Here is a 15,846-nt window from a genome sequence, read left to right on the forward strand (position 1 = left end):
TAAGAAATCGGTCACCACCCGCCCGCCGAGAGAGCCGCGCCACGGCGGCGTGCTGCCAGCGCGAAACGCGCACTGTCGCCTACAAACCTAAATAGCTACCTCACGCATTGCGCAATGCTTGAAGTATCCAGTTAGGTTTGAAGGCGTCAGTACGCTTTTCGAGCTGGCAGCACGCCGCGCCGCAGCGTACCATAAACTTGTCCTCAATTTATAGGTCAGGGTGATAAAATGTAGGCGATTTGACATCAAATTCGAAATTAGCGCCTCAAAAATCATTTGTAACGAAATTTTCGCGATCATTCAGTTATTTTCCGACTTATTTCTTCCTATTCTTGAGTTTTGGATCATAGTGCGCCGCGGGCGGCGGCGCTAATGAAATTCTTTTCTGTGCTCAACTGTAAGCTTTCTGATCTCTAATATAAAAAAAAATCAGAGTCCTATTTTCAAATTCTGATTGAAGCGGGCTCATCTAGGGACTATCACTCGTCGATAACCGCAAAAATCATGGGAATCGGCCCAGTAGAACGCTCAAACAAACTATGACAAAAAATATAAAAGTATATTTTTTAAGAGGGAGAATTCGCAACTTTACCACGTAATATAAAAAGAAAACCCTGAATCATATATTCAAAATCTGAATTAAGCGGGCTCATTTAGAGACAATTACTTGTCAATAGCCGCAAAAATCATGAAAATCGGCCCGGTAGAAAGCTGGAACTAAGCGTTACCAGATACGCAAATTTAGAAGGTCTCGGAGTTTATAGTTTAGATGACTCAACGCACCACTATATTTTCTTGAGAGCAAAAGTTACTTCCGGATGTCAATGCTTAGATTCTCTAAATCATCATCTTCCTTCATCGGCAGCACAAAGAAAATTTAGTAAAATTTCCAGACAGCTTCGTTCAACAATTAATTGCTTTGTAGGAAAATAAAATAGCAGCGGAAATTTTTCAAAGTCGCATGGCGATTGTGATACTTTGGCCGGAAGGTGATGAATGATGACTGATTATCGAAGAGTTGAGCGACTGCTTCAGCAAATCCTAACTAATTTGCAAAAGCTCGCTCTGGCTATGTGCTCACCCTGGCAATCGTCGGACTTTATGAGGCGAATTTTATTTGATGTTTCTCTAAAGAAGTCTCTCATCAACCATCAAGAGGGAATAAGTGGATTGCATTTTGCAAAAAGGAACCAAGAGCGTTTGCAATGTTGCTAAGATTGTGCAACTTCTTTGTCCCGAAAAAAAAAAAAACCTGATTATTCATTAAAACTTTCTATTTTACTTGCCAAAAACTGCAAATTTCAGACAAAAATCATCACGTTAATATCGTTTTTTTCACGATTTCAGCAATTCTATTGCAAAGGATGAAGTTGCACGATCTAAGCATCATTGCAATGCTTCTGGTTCCTTTTTGCAAAATGCAATCCAAGTATAGCGTTGACCTCCAAATTTAAATTTTGCCTAACCCGGTTACTTCACTGAGATTGTTCGTGTGGGGTCTCAGAAAAATATTTTCTCTGGATGGCACCCCTGTTTTCCGCATTGAGGAGGGGCGGGTTTCCAATGAACGGACAGTGGAGGTTATGCGCATTGTCTGACCTCTGGACGTTCATGGCCTCGGCAGCACCAGTGGCGTGGCGTGCTTTGCGATATATCGATTGTTATGCCATTTAAACCTATGGAAAAGGATCGATAAGTAGGGTGTTCGCAACGAACACCTCAATCATCGATTCTTTATCATAGATTTAAATGCGATAAAAATCGATATATCGCAATTCACGCCACGCCACTGGACAGCACTACCAGTTTTCACACCGCAACCGGATCGAAGTAAAACAAACAGACCGAACAAAGAAAGCACACCAGAAAAAAAGGAAAATAGACAGAGAAAAGAGGAAAAGGAGAGGGGAGAGAGGTGGGAACTAGAGGGAGGAAGCGGAGTATGAGGAAGCGGCTTACCTGATACCACCCCGCGTGGTGTCATAATTGAGGATTCTGGTATTGTGTTTCCATACGATGAACTGACTCGGGTGAGGCACTTTGGCGATGGAGCACTTGAGCTCTATCGTGCTTTCCGCCTGATAGAACTTGTTGTTGATTGGCTTGCCCCGCTCGTCGGCGATCTCCAGCTCGGGAACTGTCCAACAGGCACCGAACCCACGACCCCCCGATCAGCAATCAAGCAGCGCGCCAACAAAAATCACATCCGTATTCAGTGCGCATTCGCTCCGTTTATTCGGCCCAACTCAGGAAGAACGCCGTATGAACACTCGAGAGTTGCCAAGTTTCATTCAATAAAATGCTCATTTTTTAGGAAAGTTATACATATTTTTTCGTGGAATTTTCAGAACTTTTTGGTGGAATGGATCACTAGACAAGGTACAAATTTAAGCATTCTGATACATGTTCCTTGACCAGAATATCACGTAGAACACGATTCGCACAACGAAAATTAATGAAACCAACTCCTAACGAAGATATTAACGTTTTTATTTCACATTGGTTACGAGGATTTGAACTTCCCGCTCGCAAGAAACTCAAAGCTCTACGTGAGTCAAATCGCCCACTACAACGGTTGCAGCAAGCTTCTCAATCGAGCAATGTTCATTTCCCATCATGTGTTGTTCAAACTATAAGCAATATGCTATAACTGAGCCAAAGCGTCAAGATCGAGGTTGCCAGATTTTTACATAGCAGAGACTGTCATGATAACGTTTAGCGTGAATCACGTAGAGCATTGAGTTTTCATAAGAGGATGGTTTGAATTCACGCATCAAGAATCATCAAATATCTTTGGAAGGAGTTGATTTCGGTAATTTTTGTTGGGCGCATCGTGTTCTACGTGAAATTTTGGTTAAGAAACTTAAATCAGAATGCTGAAATTCGTACCTTGTCTGGTGGCCCATTGCGAGCAAAATCATCTAAAAAAAATTGGAAGAAAAATATTGATGAGTTCAACGGGAAATTCGTGTTTTATCAAAGGAAATTTGGCAACGTCTGAAGGTTCATACGGCGTTCTTCCTTAGCACGGCAGTATTTGGCCGCCCCCGCCGACGTCGCTTGGTGGGCGCGTCTAACGAGACAGCCCTGTCATTCTCCTCGTTCTAGCTCTCCTTCTCCCGCCCTCGGCGAGAACCACGTATCTAAGGATACTTTCTATTGCAGTTACGTGGTTTTTGCTGAGCACGACAGCACTTCTCTATGGCTCCTCGATCAATTCGATGGAACTCTGACAGGGTGGAACGTATCCACATTGAGGCTTTTTTGAGAGTCAATTTTATTCTAGGGTAGATTCGGTTTGGATTTTCAATCTTTTGAGGCTGTGTCTTGAGGAATGAGGCAAATGGCCGTTTAAGTATTACGTAAAAAACTTGTGGAGGGGAGGGGGGTGTCAAGCTCAGCGTTACGTAACAAATCCGAGCCGGAGGAAAAAGATCATCAATAATTTGGGGGTAGTACCACAATTTTAGGGGATAACTCCGAATTTTTTTTTCCGTCTAGTGCGATATTCCATTAACAGTCTTACTGTGGGGTTTGTGGAACAATGATTTCGGTTTTAGTAATTGTTACCGAGTAGGTTAATGAAACCGAACTTTTTCTATAGCCCAGTCAATGATTTTTTGACTGATTTTCTTGCAAAAATAAAAGAGATGTAATCACGCAACTGAATAGGATGTCAGATTTGCCATGCGTACAATGAAATTTTTAGCGGTATAATATATACAAATAAACTAACTACTTATTAAATCAAAACGTATTTTAAATATGTTATGCTTTCATTTCTGATAATATGCTCTAACGTTCATGCATTGAAATGATTTAGGGGTAAATTTACGTTGTAAGAGTTCTTCTTTCCACAGGCGTATTACAATCACGCTGTTGAAAGGGCTTACAACTACGATATGATGTCTTTGTTCATGTTCTTGTGAAGTACTTCATAGAGAATATTCATCCATGACTTCTTAAAATTTTCATAAAACTTCTTGTATATTTTGTATCAGAGTTTTAAACCATTTGCTTTTTCACTCTTTTTTAAATTTTTTTTACAACTTACATGTTTACGTTTTACTTCATTTGCCACAAAGACTCGCGTGTTAGCGGTGATATTACCAGACCACGAATCTCATGTGCGGTGTTTAAAAATCTCCGCTCCGAAATTAAAATTTCGAAGGAGGAAAAATCATTATCATCCCTTAAAGTTTTCTCAGAGATTTTTCCGCATAGAGAAGAAAAATCGTGGAAGTTTCAAAGAATTGATGTTGAATAGCTTTCAAATATGAAGAATAATCAAAGCGAAAGATCGAAGCGGATATTTTGTAAAATGCCTGAGAAGATAGTCTCATATATTCTTAGAATACACTCTCTCAGAAAGGTACTTCATTTTATGATTTTTACAATCGATCTTTAATATTGATTTATATGGTTTTATATTGTTTCTTGACTATGCTTCCGTCCAAAGCAAAAAAATCGTGACGCAATCAGAATTTATTCCTCATATTTGTAGAAAAATGAGTCAGTTGCGTTGGTCACAGAATCATGCTTTAATGCTTGATTTCTGTAGATCAGCTAAAAATAATACAATCTGTTCAAACAGCAACTTTTCATGTTCAATGTTAACCGAGATATCACGCTCTAAAAAATGTGTTTAATGATGTCATCCATTGCGGTGGTGACACCCTTGGTTTCTTTCACCTTGCTTTCATCCAAATTCCACGTTGAGTAACCCGTGAAAATAACGCGTGTCTCCATGACAAATGAAAGAAAGGTGGAAGAAACCAAGGGTGTCACTACCGCGGTGAATGACGTCATAAACCGAATTTTTTAAAGCGAGATATTTCGGTTAGCATTGAACTTAGAAAGGTGCTGATGGACGGATCTTATTTACAAGAATCAAACACCGAAAGACGATTTTGTGGGTAGCGCAACAGACCCATTGTGGCATATCAAACTGGAAACTGACTCATCGTGGCATATCAAACAGACATGATGAAACACGATGGTCATGCTGTTTCTTGTAGGAGAGAAAACGCAAGATAAACGCAAAATTTTGGATGAAGTAACGACGTTTTTGGTGTGAGCTGTACACTGGAAAACAAACAAATTGGATCCAGGGCCTAGACTCTTGAAAACATTGACAAGAAAAAATACTCTTGATTCAATCAGAATCAAGCTTAAATCAAGAACCAAGTCTCTTAATTTAAGCTGATTTCGTTTTGATTCAAGCAAAAATCTGATTGAATCAAGAGTACTTTGTCTTGTCGATGTTTTTAAGAGTCTGGACTCTAGATCCAATGTGTTTTTTTCCAGTGTAGTAGGTATTGTTGGAAGCTATTAAACTAACGTCACGAACGGAGCTCACCTATAACGTGAAGGAACACTGTGTAGACGAGCGGGGGGTGAGTAGAGAGCTGGCACTCGTAGTGACCTTCGTCGTCCTGTTGGATGTTGCAGATTCGGAGACCCCACTCAGCCGGGCCTTTGTTGGACAGATCCGAAGGGATGTTTAGCGACAGCTCGTATCGACCGTCGGCAATGTAAACCTCTCGGCCGAATGTAACCAGAGTCAGTTGGTTCCCTCTCCGCCGCAGCCACGATACCTGCCAACACACAGCCAACGTTTACCCAAGTCGTTCAAGTGCGAAATCAAAGTTGATCCTCGTTTGGTCAGTGGGTCATTTGGACTGCGTTAAGCAGAAAGGAACCAAGCCACATTAGCTACTGCCGAATTAAATTGGGCATTTCAATTTTTACACCAAAACCGTTGTGCGGATTTTTGTGCAAATGTTAGGGAATTTTGTGCGTACTACAGTGGAAACAAAAAAACAAAAACACATACGATCTAGAGTCCAGACTCTTAAAAAACATTGAAAAGAAAAATACTCTTGATTCAATCAGATTTTTGCTTAAATCAAAAGAAAATCCGCTCAAATTAAGAAGCTTGGCTCTTGATTTAAGCAAAAATCCGATTGAATCAAGAGTATTTATTCTTGTCGATGTTTTTAAGAGTCTGGACTCTACATCCAATGTGTTTTTTTTCCAGTGTACGAAGCAAATTCCTTGAAATTTTTAAAGGGATCTGCTCTAACGTTCTCTCTCAAAAAGTTAAAGTGCACAGTTAAATTTGGCAAAAGCTGATGTCGCTTGGTTCCTTTCTTCTAAACAAGGCCCATTCACTACTCTGTCCTGCCTCTCACAAAAACAAAAATAAATCGGAAATGTTCGATACGTACATGAAAAAACAAAACAAATTAAGGTCTCATGCTCAACTGTATGGATTTAATTCATTCAACTAATTCTAAGCTTTTCTGATTTGGGGCACGGAACTTTCTATACTTGTGTGTTACCGCTATGCGTGGGACGTATTAACTACACCACGCGCAGCACTGGATCCCAGATACATGGTAGTAGGTGCCGTATGTAGCCAAAGTAAACGGTTAGCAGCTCATCATATTGCTCTAAAATAATCGCTATGCGCCAAAGAAAGGATTCATCACTTGTACGCCAAAAAAACTTTGAGTCATTTCCATGAAAGATCCCTTGTAGCGATGACATATTAAGCGCACGCTGTTAATCGATCATTCACGCTTCGCCACTGGAGATATGATTTGTGAACATTTGGCATCCTGGCTGACCGATCGTTGGTATGTTTTTGTTAATATTTTGTTATATCTCTGTCTCTTATTTTTGTAGTTAGAGTGTCACCGACGTGTATATCCTACAAAACGTATCTAGTAAAGTTCAATATCACCATGCAGTAAAAAATTACATACGAAATGAGTTCATACCGGCAAAAATATAGAATGATGAGATTGTTTTCTTCCTCGCCCTAATTTTCTGCATTACTCAACATTAGACTAGACTAGATAAGTCAGTTAAAATTTTGCAGAATAATCAGGTTAATGTAGCCATATTCAAGGTGACTACATTAGGAGTAGCCTAATAATCTTTCGGGTCCTGTTTTGTCAGTTAAGGGGTCCACCTCTTGGTCGCTTCGTCGCCCAGCCATTCACACACAGTTCCGGAAATTTTATGGGGTCAAAAATCTGAACTGAAAATAGGTGAATAAATTATCTTGATAGCTTAAGTGGGATTATTTTCAAAATTCTTAGAGGCCCACCATACTTGCGGGACTTCAAGATCCGGCTCTTTTGGTTCCTCGTCAAAACAATCGCTGAGAATAACACTTGACGTTGGGTTCGATTCTTTGATACAACTATTTCAACTCCTGGGTGTTGCACAGTATCAAGCGCGATTGAAGGCGTTTTTTTGCCCTGATGTGCTACACGCAATGAGGCGACGCCGCGCCACGGCAACGACGCGACGCTAAATAGAGTAGAGTCTTGCACTTGACGTTGGGTTTGATTCTTTGATACAAATATTTCAATTACTGTGTTTTGCGCAGTATCAAGCGTGGTTTAAGGCGTTTTTTGTCTTAATGTACTTCACGCAATGACTCGACGCTACGGAAAGGCTAAATGACGTTTTATGTTCGATCCTTTGATACAAACTTTATGGTAAAAATTGATCCTTTGGTAGTTGCTTGATTCGGCTCTGATTCTCACAAAATTGGCTCGAGTCCAGAGAAAGCTGTTTACTACAGCAAAAAAAAAAAAGTTATGTCCGGCGACAATTTTTTTCCTCCTTTTGTCCTTTTCTTTAAAATCTCGACCAGGATCAGTCGTTGCTGTGCCAATAAGGAAGTCATCCCTTCCCACCTACAATTACATTTAGGTCACGGTGCTTTAAATATCCTCTCAAGATACCGAACGTTTTGCTTGAGAGGGAAAGCAGAGTGAATAGTGAGGTACCACTGAAACGAATTCCTACGAATAGACATTCTGGAATTATCAAGTTTATGCTATAACTTGAAAAAATTCTCGACTTATCAAGGTTATGCCACGTGAAGAAAACACATATCTACTAAATATGTCCGTTATTGTTTATAGAGGAAAATGATTATCCTTCAACAGGCTGAAAGTTTTTCCTCTTTTCAGGTCAAGAAAATTTATTCAAGAACGTTTTACTGCCCATCATAAGGATTGATCAAACTTTGAAGTGAAATGCCATGAGGGCGCAAATAATAAACATAGCTCTCAAAATGTCCTTGAAAATATAACCGCGTTTAGGACAGCAACGGCGAAAAGTTGTTATGGTTTAGCGAATTTGCTCTGTGCGCGATGATGCGCTCAACAAATGAGACGAAGAAAAACATTTAGTACGGTGAATATTTTCAGTTATAAATAGACTATTTTGTTAAATCTTTTAAATGCTTTCAATTATAGCGACGAAAATAAAAAAGTTTCTCTCGAGTTTGTGACGTTTTTATACATGAAGCAACTACGAGCTTGGAGCAATTTCGACTACAATTGTAACTATGTTGATTATTTATAGGAATTTCATGTATTTAGAATCTCTCAAAACCTCCTACCTCATAGTCATAAGTTTTCTCAAAAAATGTTCACCCTATCTCCTTCACTTGCACCTGTAATATACACACCTAAAATCTTGCATGGCAGTTTCTCCTTGAGCACACACTTAGCCAAAAACTGATCGTCCATTGTCTAAAAACGGAAATGTGATAGACTCGTTCGATTAAAAATGAAAAACTAAAACCGTCTTAGTATCCTGCCAAGAATTCGCAACTGTTACTTAAAGAAATAATTCTAAAACTTCGCATGACGTTCGCTCACAATTTCTCCTACACACCGTGGACAACTCAATTGCATACTCATACTCTAATTTATTTCTAAATCACTTTTTAAGGTACTTTTAATTTATCTACATTTTTAATTTTACATAAGTCTAATCCATTACAAATTTAAAATAATTACGTGCTTACTTGATTTTTTTGAATTTGGATAGTAAATACAGGTACATTGCTTTGAAATTTTAACCTTTTACGTGATGCACGTCAATACTCGGCGATGACGATGTATAAATCTATAGATCTCTCGCAAGGCCACTTTGATTCAAACGGAACTTTAAAACACATTCGGAGCTCCTTGAATATAACATTGATACTGAGCACCCTGCTCATATTTTTATTATCGAGGATCACGACTGCTAATCTCGGTGTTCACTTTAAAGACCACCTGACCCTGCGGCACAACAACGACCTGGCTTTGAAAATTTGTCGAGAAATTGTGCATCTGTCAAAAAATCAACAATTTCACATCGTCGACCTTCGAGGAAACCCTTCGGAAACTACTCTTGGTCAGGACTTACACGAGAGTTCCATCTCCACCGTTTCGATAAGCCAACACAGCAAATTTAGTCTTTTTCCACGGAGTCAGAATCAAAAAAACCTCATCGTCTTTCTTACGGAAACCAACACCATTTTTAGTTTGATTCTGGCTACAGCTTCTCATAGAGATCAAACGTGTAACTACCCGAGCCAAAGGATCCCTACCAACTTTTCGTATACATGCAGCAGTTTTTATGCAGAGAATAATGTCCGGGGAGAACTACCAAATTACTGCGTTACATTTGACTCAGTTGTTGGTTCCGAGCAAGTAAATACCACTTGTCAGTACAGATTACATTTAACTCCGGCAGAACTAAATGGTAAATCTCCTTTGACGAATCACTCGTTTTCGTTAACACGCGGTCTCTACTCGCACAATATCTGGAACTATAGAAATTACATCGTCTTCATGGTTGATCAGAAAAGTTGGAGGAGGCTCACTTCAAAACAAGAGAGTCCAGGAATTGAGGAATCCCGACATTCGTCCAGCTCAACATTCTCGAGCGAGGATGTAATCGAATCTCGCAACTTAATTTTTCTCTTCGACGTATTCTGGCGTTTCTTCAGGGGACAGCGAACAACCATCTGCTTCAAAAAACAGTGCATTTGGTATGATCGCATTGAACGGAGTCTCCTGTATTACGGAGGCTCAAAAAATGAGCGGTACTTCGATTTTAACTTTCGAGTCTTTGAAGACCAGACGAGCACCGTTTTCGACTACAAAGTTGGGCTTGGTCTCGCGCTTCGTTTTAGCCGTGATGGCTTCACTACACCCGAGATCTATTCAGAAGTCTTTAATTTGATCTTCGGAGAAGATGTCGAATGCTTCATCCTAGATGAAAAATATACCCCGTATGGTGATGCCGGCCTGCAGCAAGACCTCGATCTCATCATCTACGAGGGTGGTCATGTTTTGGAGGAGTCGGAGATCTCCCAATTCCACCTGACACCGAGTTTCGACTCCGTTCATTACTGTTTCCTAGCCCCACGTCGTGGGTTCATGCCACAGTACCTCGTGGTCATCAAGTGCTTCTCGCCTCCGGTCTGGCTGGCCATAATTACAGCGATCGCTACCTCGTGGCTTATGCAATGGGTCTTCCAGCGGTTCCAAGTCGCGCACTTCGCGCATTTTTATTCGGATGCGGAAGTAAGTGCGCTCGAGGAATCACCGGCATTCCTCGCGATTTTTTCATACTTCCTCAACGGCAGTCCACCGACTTTGCTCCTGGGCAGATTCCTGACCGGGAAGATCTGTTTCCTCGTCTTCACGTTTTTTAATCTCATTATCGGCACCGTTCTTCAGAGTGGAATGACGACACTACTGAGTAAGTACGTGCGATATTCCGACATCGAAACCCTAGAGGAATTGGAACAATCCGGACTTTACATACAAACACCGATGAGTATTGAGGCACTTTCGGATATCTTGGGCCACTCTGAGCACGCACCGCTGAAACACCAACTAACCGATAGCAGATACAATTACGAACGACTAGTGGCAAAGCTCTTGTCTGAGTATGACCCTGATGGTTCTTTTTGTGATCGGTCACCGAATTCGACGAATGTATCTGACAACTGCACCGAGAAGATCAGCGAGCTAGAGAAAAATGTAGTTTCGATCGCGGGTCTGGACGCGTATTTGGCCAGGCTGCCTTATTCCTTACTGAGGGCAAAGAATCGAGTCACACCCAGAGGATTCCTAACCGTCACGGAGATCGAGTTCCACCTGATTGACGAATGTTTGACTGTGTACCCGATTTCGTATCTGATTGTTGAGAATTCTATCTTAACCGAGCTTTTTGATAAGAAGATGAGCCAGCTTATTGAAAGTGGATACACGGCTAGATGTCTTTTCCCTAAGGCGACAGAGTACTACCTTGAATCATCTCCTCAAACATACGAAGGCGAGGGATCCCTCAGGCCATTCAGTATGATCGATTTACAGCTTGCGTTTATAAGTCTTGGTGTTGGACTTGTCGTTAGTTTCCTTGTTTTTATAATAGAACTTTACTACGGCTGGTCTAAGTGAATGTATAAAGGCTCCGTCCAAGTTGCATACGTGGTATGATTAAAAATTCACGGGAATCACCAAGCCGCATGAATTGATATGGGACTTCTTGGAAAGCTGTGAGCTACAAAAACAACAGAGTGTTGATTTTTGTGCCACTTTCATTCGCTCTTTTACAGCAACCATTTAAAGTTGCAAACATTCAAGATTGGCAGCACAGCATATTGACAGCTAAATTGATTTTCGTAACTGTCCAACAAAGTGCATGCGGTTCAAATTCCTCTTGTAAAGTTTGAGCTGAATGAGAAATGGAGCATTTATTCACCTCTTAAATTTATTCCTTTTTTATAGTCAGAAATATGTATATGATAACTCATAGGTAGTCAAGTTTAAAGAAGACATGATTGTATAATTATATACGTTTATTCTATTTTTTCAGCCGTTTTTTTCTGTGAATGAGCGTCGTGAATATTAAGGCATATATCTATGGAGTATCAGCCTTAATTTGTAAACAAAAGTTATTTCTTAGGAATAGTTCGTCTCGTTAAAATAAGAAACCCTGATTTAGATCTAATATGATTTGTGAATCATCATATATTTTGGGTATAAACTATTTTTACAAACCAAAAAAACAAATGTTCAAGTTTTTCTGAGATTGATTAAATATATGTAGATGATTTGGAGCATAACTTTCCTTCTTTTCGTCGGCCACTATTTAGGCAAACAAGATTTAGTTGTCTCGCTTGAACTTCTAAACGGTACATCACATTTCGTACACATAAAATTTGTATCAAAAAGATCGAACATACATCGTTCTTTAGCGTTTCCGTCGTGTTGAGTCATTGCGTGAAGTACATCAGGGCAAAAAACGCCTTCAATCGCGCTTGATACTATGCAACACACAGGAGTTGAAATAGTTGTATCATAAAACCGAACCTAACGACAAATGTAAGCAGCTCAGCGATTGCTTTGACGAGGAACCGAAATAGTCAAGTCGTGAAGTCCCACGAGTAGGGTGAACCTTCAAGAATTTTGAAAATAATCCCACTTAAGATATCAAGATAATTTATTCTGTATGTTGGTATGTTTTGTATAATTTATTCACCTATATTTTCAGTTCAGAGTTTTGACCCTATAAAATACTCAGAACTGTAAGTGAATGGCTGTGTATAAGGTGGGCCGCTTTAATGAAAAAATAGGACCCGAAAGATTATTAGGCTACTCCTAATGTAGTTACCTTGATTCTGACTAAATTTACCTGATTATTCTGCAAAATGTTATCTAATTTATCAAAACTAGTCTAGGGATGAGTAATGTAGAAAATTAGGGCGAGGAAGAAGACAATCTGATCATTCTATATTTTTGCCGGCATGAAATCATTTCGTAAGTCATTTTTTACCGCATGGTGACATCCAACGTTACTACTTACGTTTACTACGTAAGTGCGTAGTAAGATAAGAACGTATCAGAACTTGCCAGCTTGTTTTTAGTTGTGATGACAAGAAATACTCCACTAAGACGGGGTTTCTTGGTCTCACACTGAAAATTTTACTTCAGGCAACCAAGTTTCTTCTTCAGAACAGCGAAAAACCGTTAAGGTAACAGTTTACTCTGTTTCATATTGACTCCAAGTTTTCTTAGCCTAGGAATGAGAGATAACGTCCTTAATCGAGAACCCCAATTAATACGAAACCTAAGCTGGCACCTGTATTAAGATATGATGAGATAATTATATTTATTTGTTAATAAAGCCAGGTGGCTATGATACATTGTCAAGTGAAGAAAAAACTATCTATGGTTTGTATACATATACACGTAAATCACGTAGACACGTAGATATGGTATATATACATAAGGATTATAAACCTAAACTGGGTTACTGAAGAATTCCTTAAAGGAATAATAAGGCCTTTTTGGAGGCAGTTTTTTAATTTTTTCAGAAAAAACTATGCCTCCCTCTTCCTTGAAGGCCCCCCGCAAGGATGGGGATATATGTTAAATATTTCCTCTGCTCTGTGAATACACGCCTTTCCCTCTCTGCTTTTTGTTTTTCTTGTATCGTGGAAGTTGTGCCTTGTATTATACCTGCTGGATGCATGTGTGTCTCGTTTAAATTCCTGTTTTTGATTTATTCTATTGTTCCTGGATTGACCTGCTAGTCTGTGGTGGATAAAAGTGACAAAAGTCACCTGTAATCAATGCATGTTATAAATGAAGCAAAAAAGGGGCAGGTACTTTCAGATGATTATGTCGTAGTAATTCTAGATTCTCACTTGATTTTTTACGATAAAAGTTACGTCTGGCTGACCATCCTCGAGACTTTATTCCTCGTCAACTTGCCATTAGCACTTTCCACGTTGAGGATTGACCATCATTAGATTACGTACATGTTGCCAGTTGGAGGGGACATAATGGAATGTATACGGGTTCAGTCGGTACTTTTATGCGCGGTCGAACCCCTTACCGAGCGCTTCCTGCTCTATGCTGCTGTGCTAAGGAAGAGCGCCGTATGAAACTTCAGGCGTTGCCAAATTTCCTTCGGTAAATCACGAATTGCCTGCAAAATTTATAAATATTTTTCCTCTAATTTTTCAAATAATTTTGTTCGCATTTTTATCTAAAGATTCTGAAAGTTTCAAGAAAAAATATTCATGACTTTCTTCAAATATAACTATTCTCTAAGAGGAAATTTGGCAACTCTCGAATGTTCAAACGGGGTTCTTCTTAGCACGGCTTCTTATGGGGAACGCTCTGTGGCGATAATGAACCGCTAGATAAGGTACGGATTTCAGCATTCTGATACATGTTTTTCGATTAGAATTTCACGTAGAACATTATTCGTGCATCAAAAATTACTGAAATCAACTCCTAAGTGAAAGAATAACGTTTTAATTTTAAATTGTGTACGGAAATTTCGAATACCCCGGTCACAAGAAACGCAATTCTCTACGTGAGTCAAATCGCGCCTTACAACGGTTTCGGCAGGCTTCTCGATCGAAAATTGTTCTTCTCTCACCCTGTATCGTTCAAAGTGTAAAAAATTTGCTACAGCTGAGCCGAAGCGTCAATATTGAGATTGTCAAATTTTCGTATCGCAGAGACTGCCACAGTAACGTTTAGTTTGGATCTGACTTACGTAGATCATTGTGTTTTCTTGAGCGGATGGTTTGAATTCACGCATCAAGAAACATCAAACATCATGATTAGGAGCCAATTTCAGTAATTTTCATTGTACGAATCATGTTTTACGTTACATTTTGGTACAGAAACATGTATCCGTACATTGTCTAGTGGTCTATCATGCACACAACCTAGCTTGTGATAGGAAAAGTCTAAGTTATCGGGGAATCATCCGGACCTACTTCTAACTAATGAAAATTGCCCCGCTAGGAGTAAGAACCCTCTCTCGTGACACACAAATTTAAATAACCAGAGAACTTATACTAATGTAGAAATGTTAACGTTAAATATTTTACTGCACTGAAAAAAAATTCTCGGCGTTTTTACCAAGGTCCATTGGTACCTTAACCATCTCACTTTTTTTTTACCAATTATTGGTAATTTTACCAATACAGACTAGTAAGCTTACCTAAAAACCGGTATTTTTACTGTTCTTTTCAGGTAAGAATACCACTTTTATTGGTAATCAATTCCCGGTAACTTTGCCATTTTATCTCAGTAATTCTACCACAGTCGATAAAAAATATTGGCGTTTTTACCAAGGTCCAGTAAAATTACAGAGAAAGTTCAATAATTTTGCCGAAAAAATTACAAATTCCATAAATGGTAATATTACCAAGACAAAACTGGGATCAAATAGAACCCTGAATTCTTGGTAATTTTACCCTTTTCTTAGTAAATACACCGAAATTTTTTTTTCAGTGTGGATTATAAGAACGAGCGGATACGCAATCGAAAGGATATATTGCGTCGAGGGGAAAGTTGGAATCCAAACTAGGCAATGTCGCACTCTTCATAATGACAATGTTGAAACAGACCTATTTGTGTTCAACTCATAATCTACTGGCGAACGAGATAAGTTGCTCCCCTAACGAGCCTTTGAAGCGGTGAAAAACGGAGTTTTCAGGGTAAATGACCTCGGTCCTGTTTTCCTCCGTGCTCACTCTTATGACCGTATCCATTCATGTCGAATAGTTGTTAGATCGTCTAGATTTGATGTCGCTTTATTTGTCTAGGTCTGCCATACCAGCCAATTTTCAGACGAGAATAGTTGAGATAAACCGAAAAAAACTCCGACGTTAGGTCATTCAAAGTGGAAAGTCCGGTTTGTTTCTGGTCTCTCAGTTCAATAAACACAAAGGAGGAGCCGTATTTTTTACATTTTTCCGAGAATAGGAGGAAAGGATGAAGGCCGAATTATCTAGATGCTCAAATCAAAACTATGCCCTCACTAAGAAAAAGGTGCTTGGCTCAAGCATGATGATTCTTGAATTTGCCGCCAAGATATTTTTTTATCTCGATTTAAGCGGAACTCCCTTGATAAAGAGAAATAATGATTGCTTTAAGCAAAAAAGTAGTTTATATTGAGCAGCAAAATTCTTGATTTAAGAAAAACTACTTCTTAGCGGTAAAT

At 39.4% G+C, this 15,846-nt stretch overlaps 1 protein-coding gene across 1 annotated transcript in view; it reads right to left on the reverse strand.

Moving 5' to 3' along the window:
* LOC109032891 (limbic system-associated membrane protein) overlaps positions 1-15,846 on the reverse strand; it is a gene marked incomplete in the record, with an annotated part of 401,446 nt that overhangs the window by 27,284 nt on the left and 358,316 nt on the right. Inside the window, 2 exon segments of the mRNA XM_072299275.1 lie at positions 1,960-2,137; positions 5,360-5,597. Coding sequence (XP_072155376.1) covers positions 1,960-2,137; positions 5,360-5,597 — 416 coding nt within the window.

The sequence above is a fragment of the Bemisia tabaci genome, chromosome 4 (genome assembly GCF_918797505.1).
Source record: "Bemisia tabaci chromosome 4, PGI_BMITA_v3".
NCBI lineage: Eukaryota > Metazoa > Arthropoda > Insecta > Hemiptera > Aleyrodidae > Bemisia > Bemisia tabaci.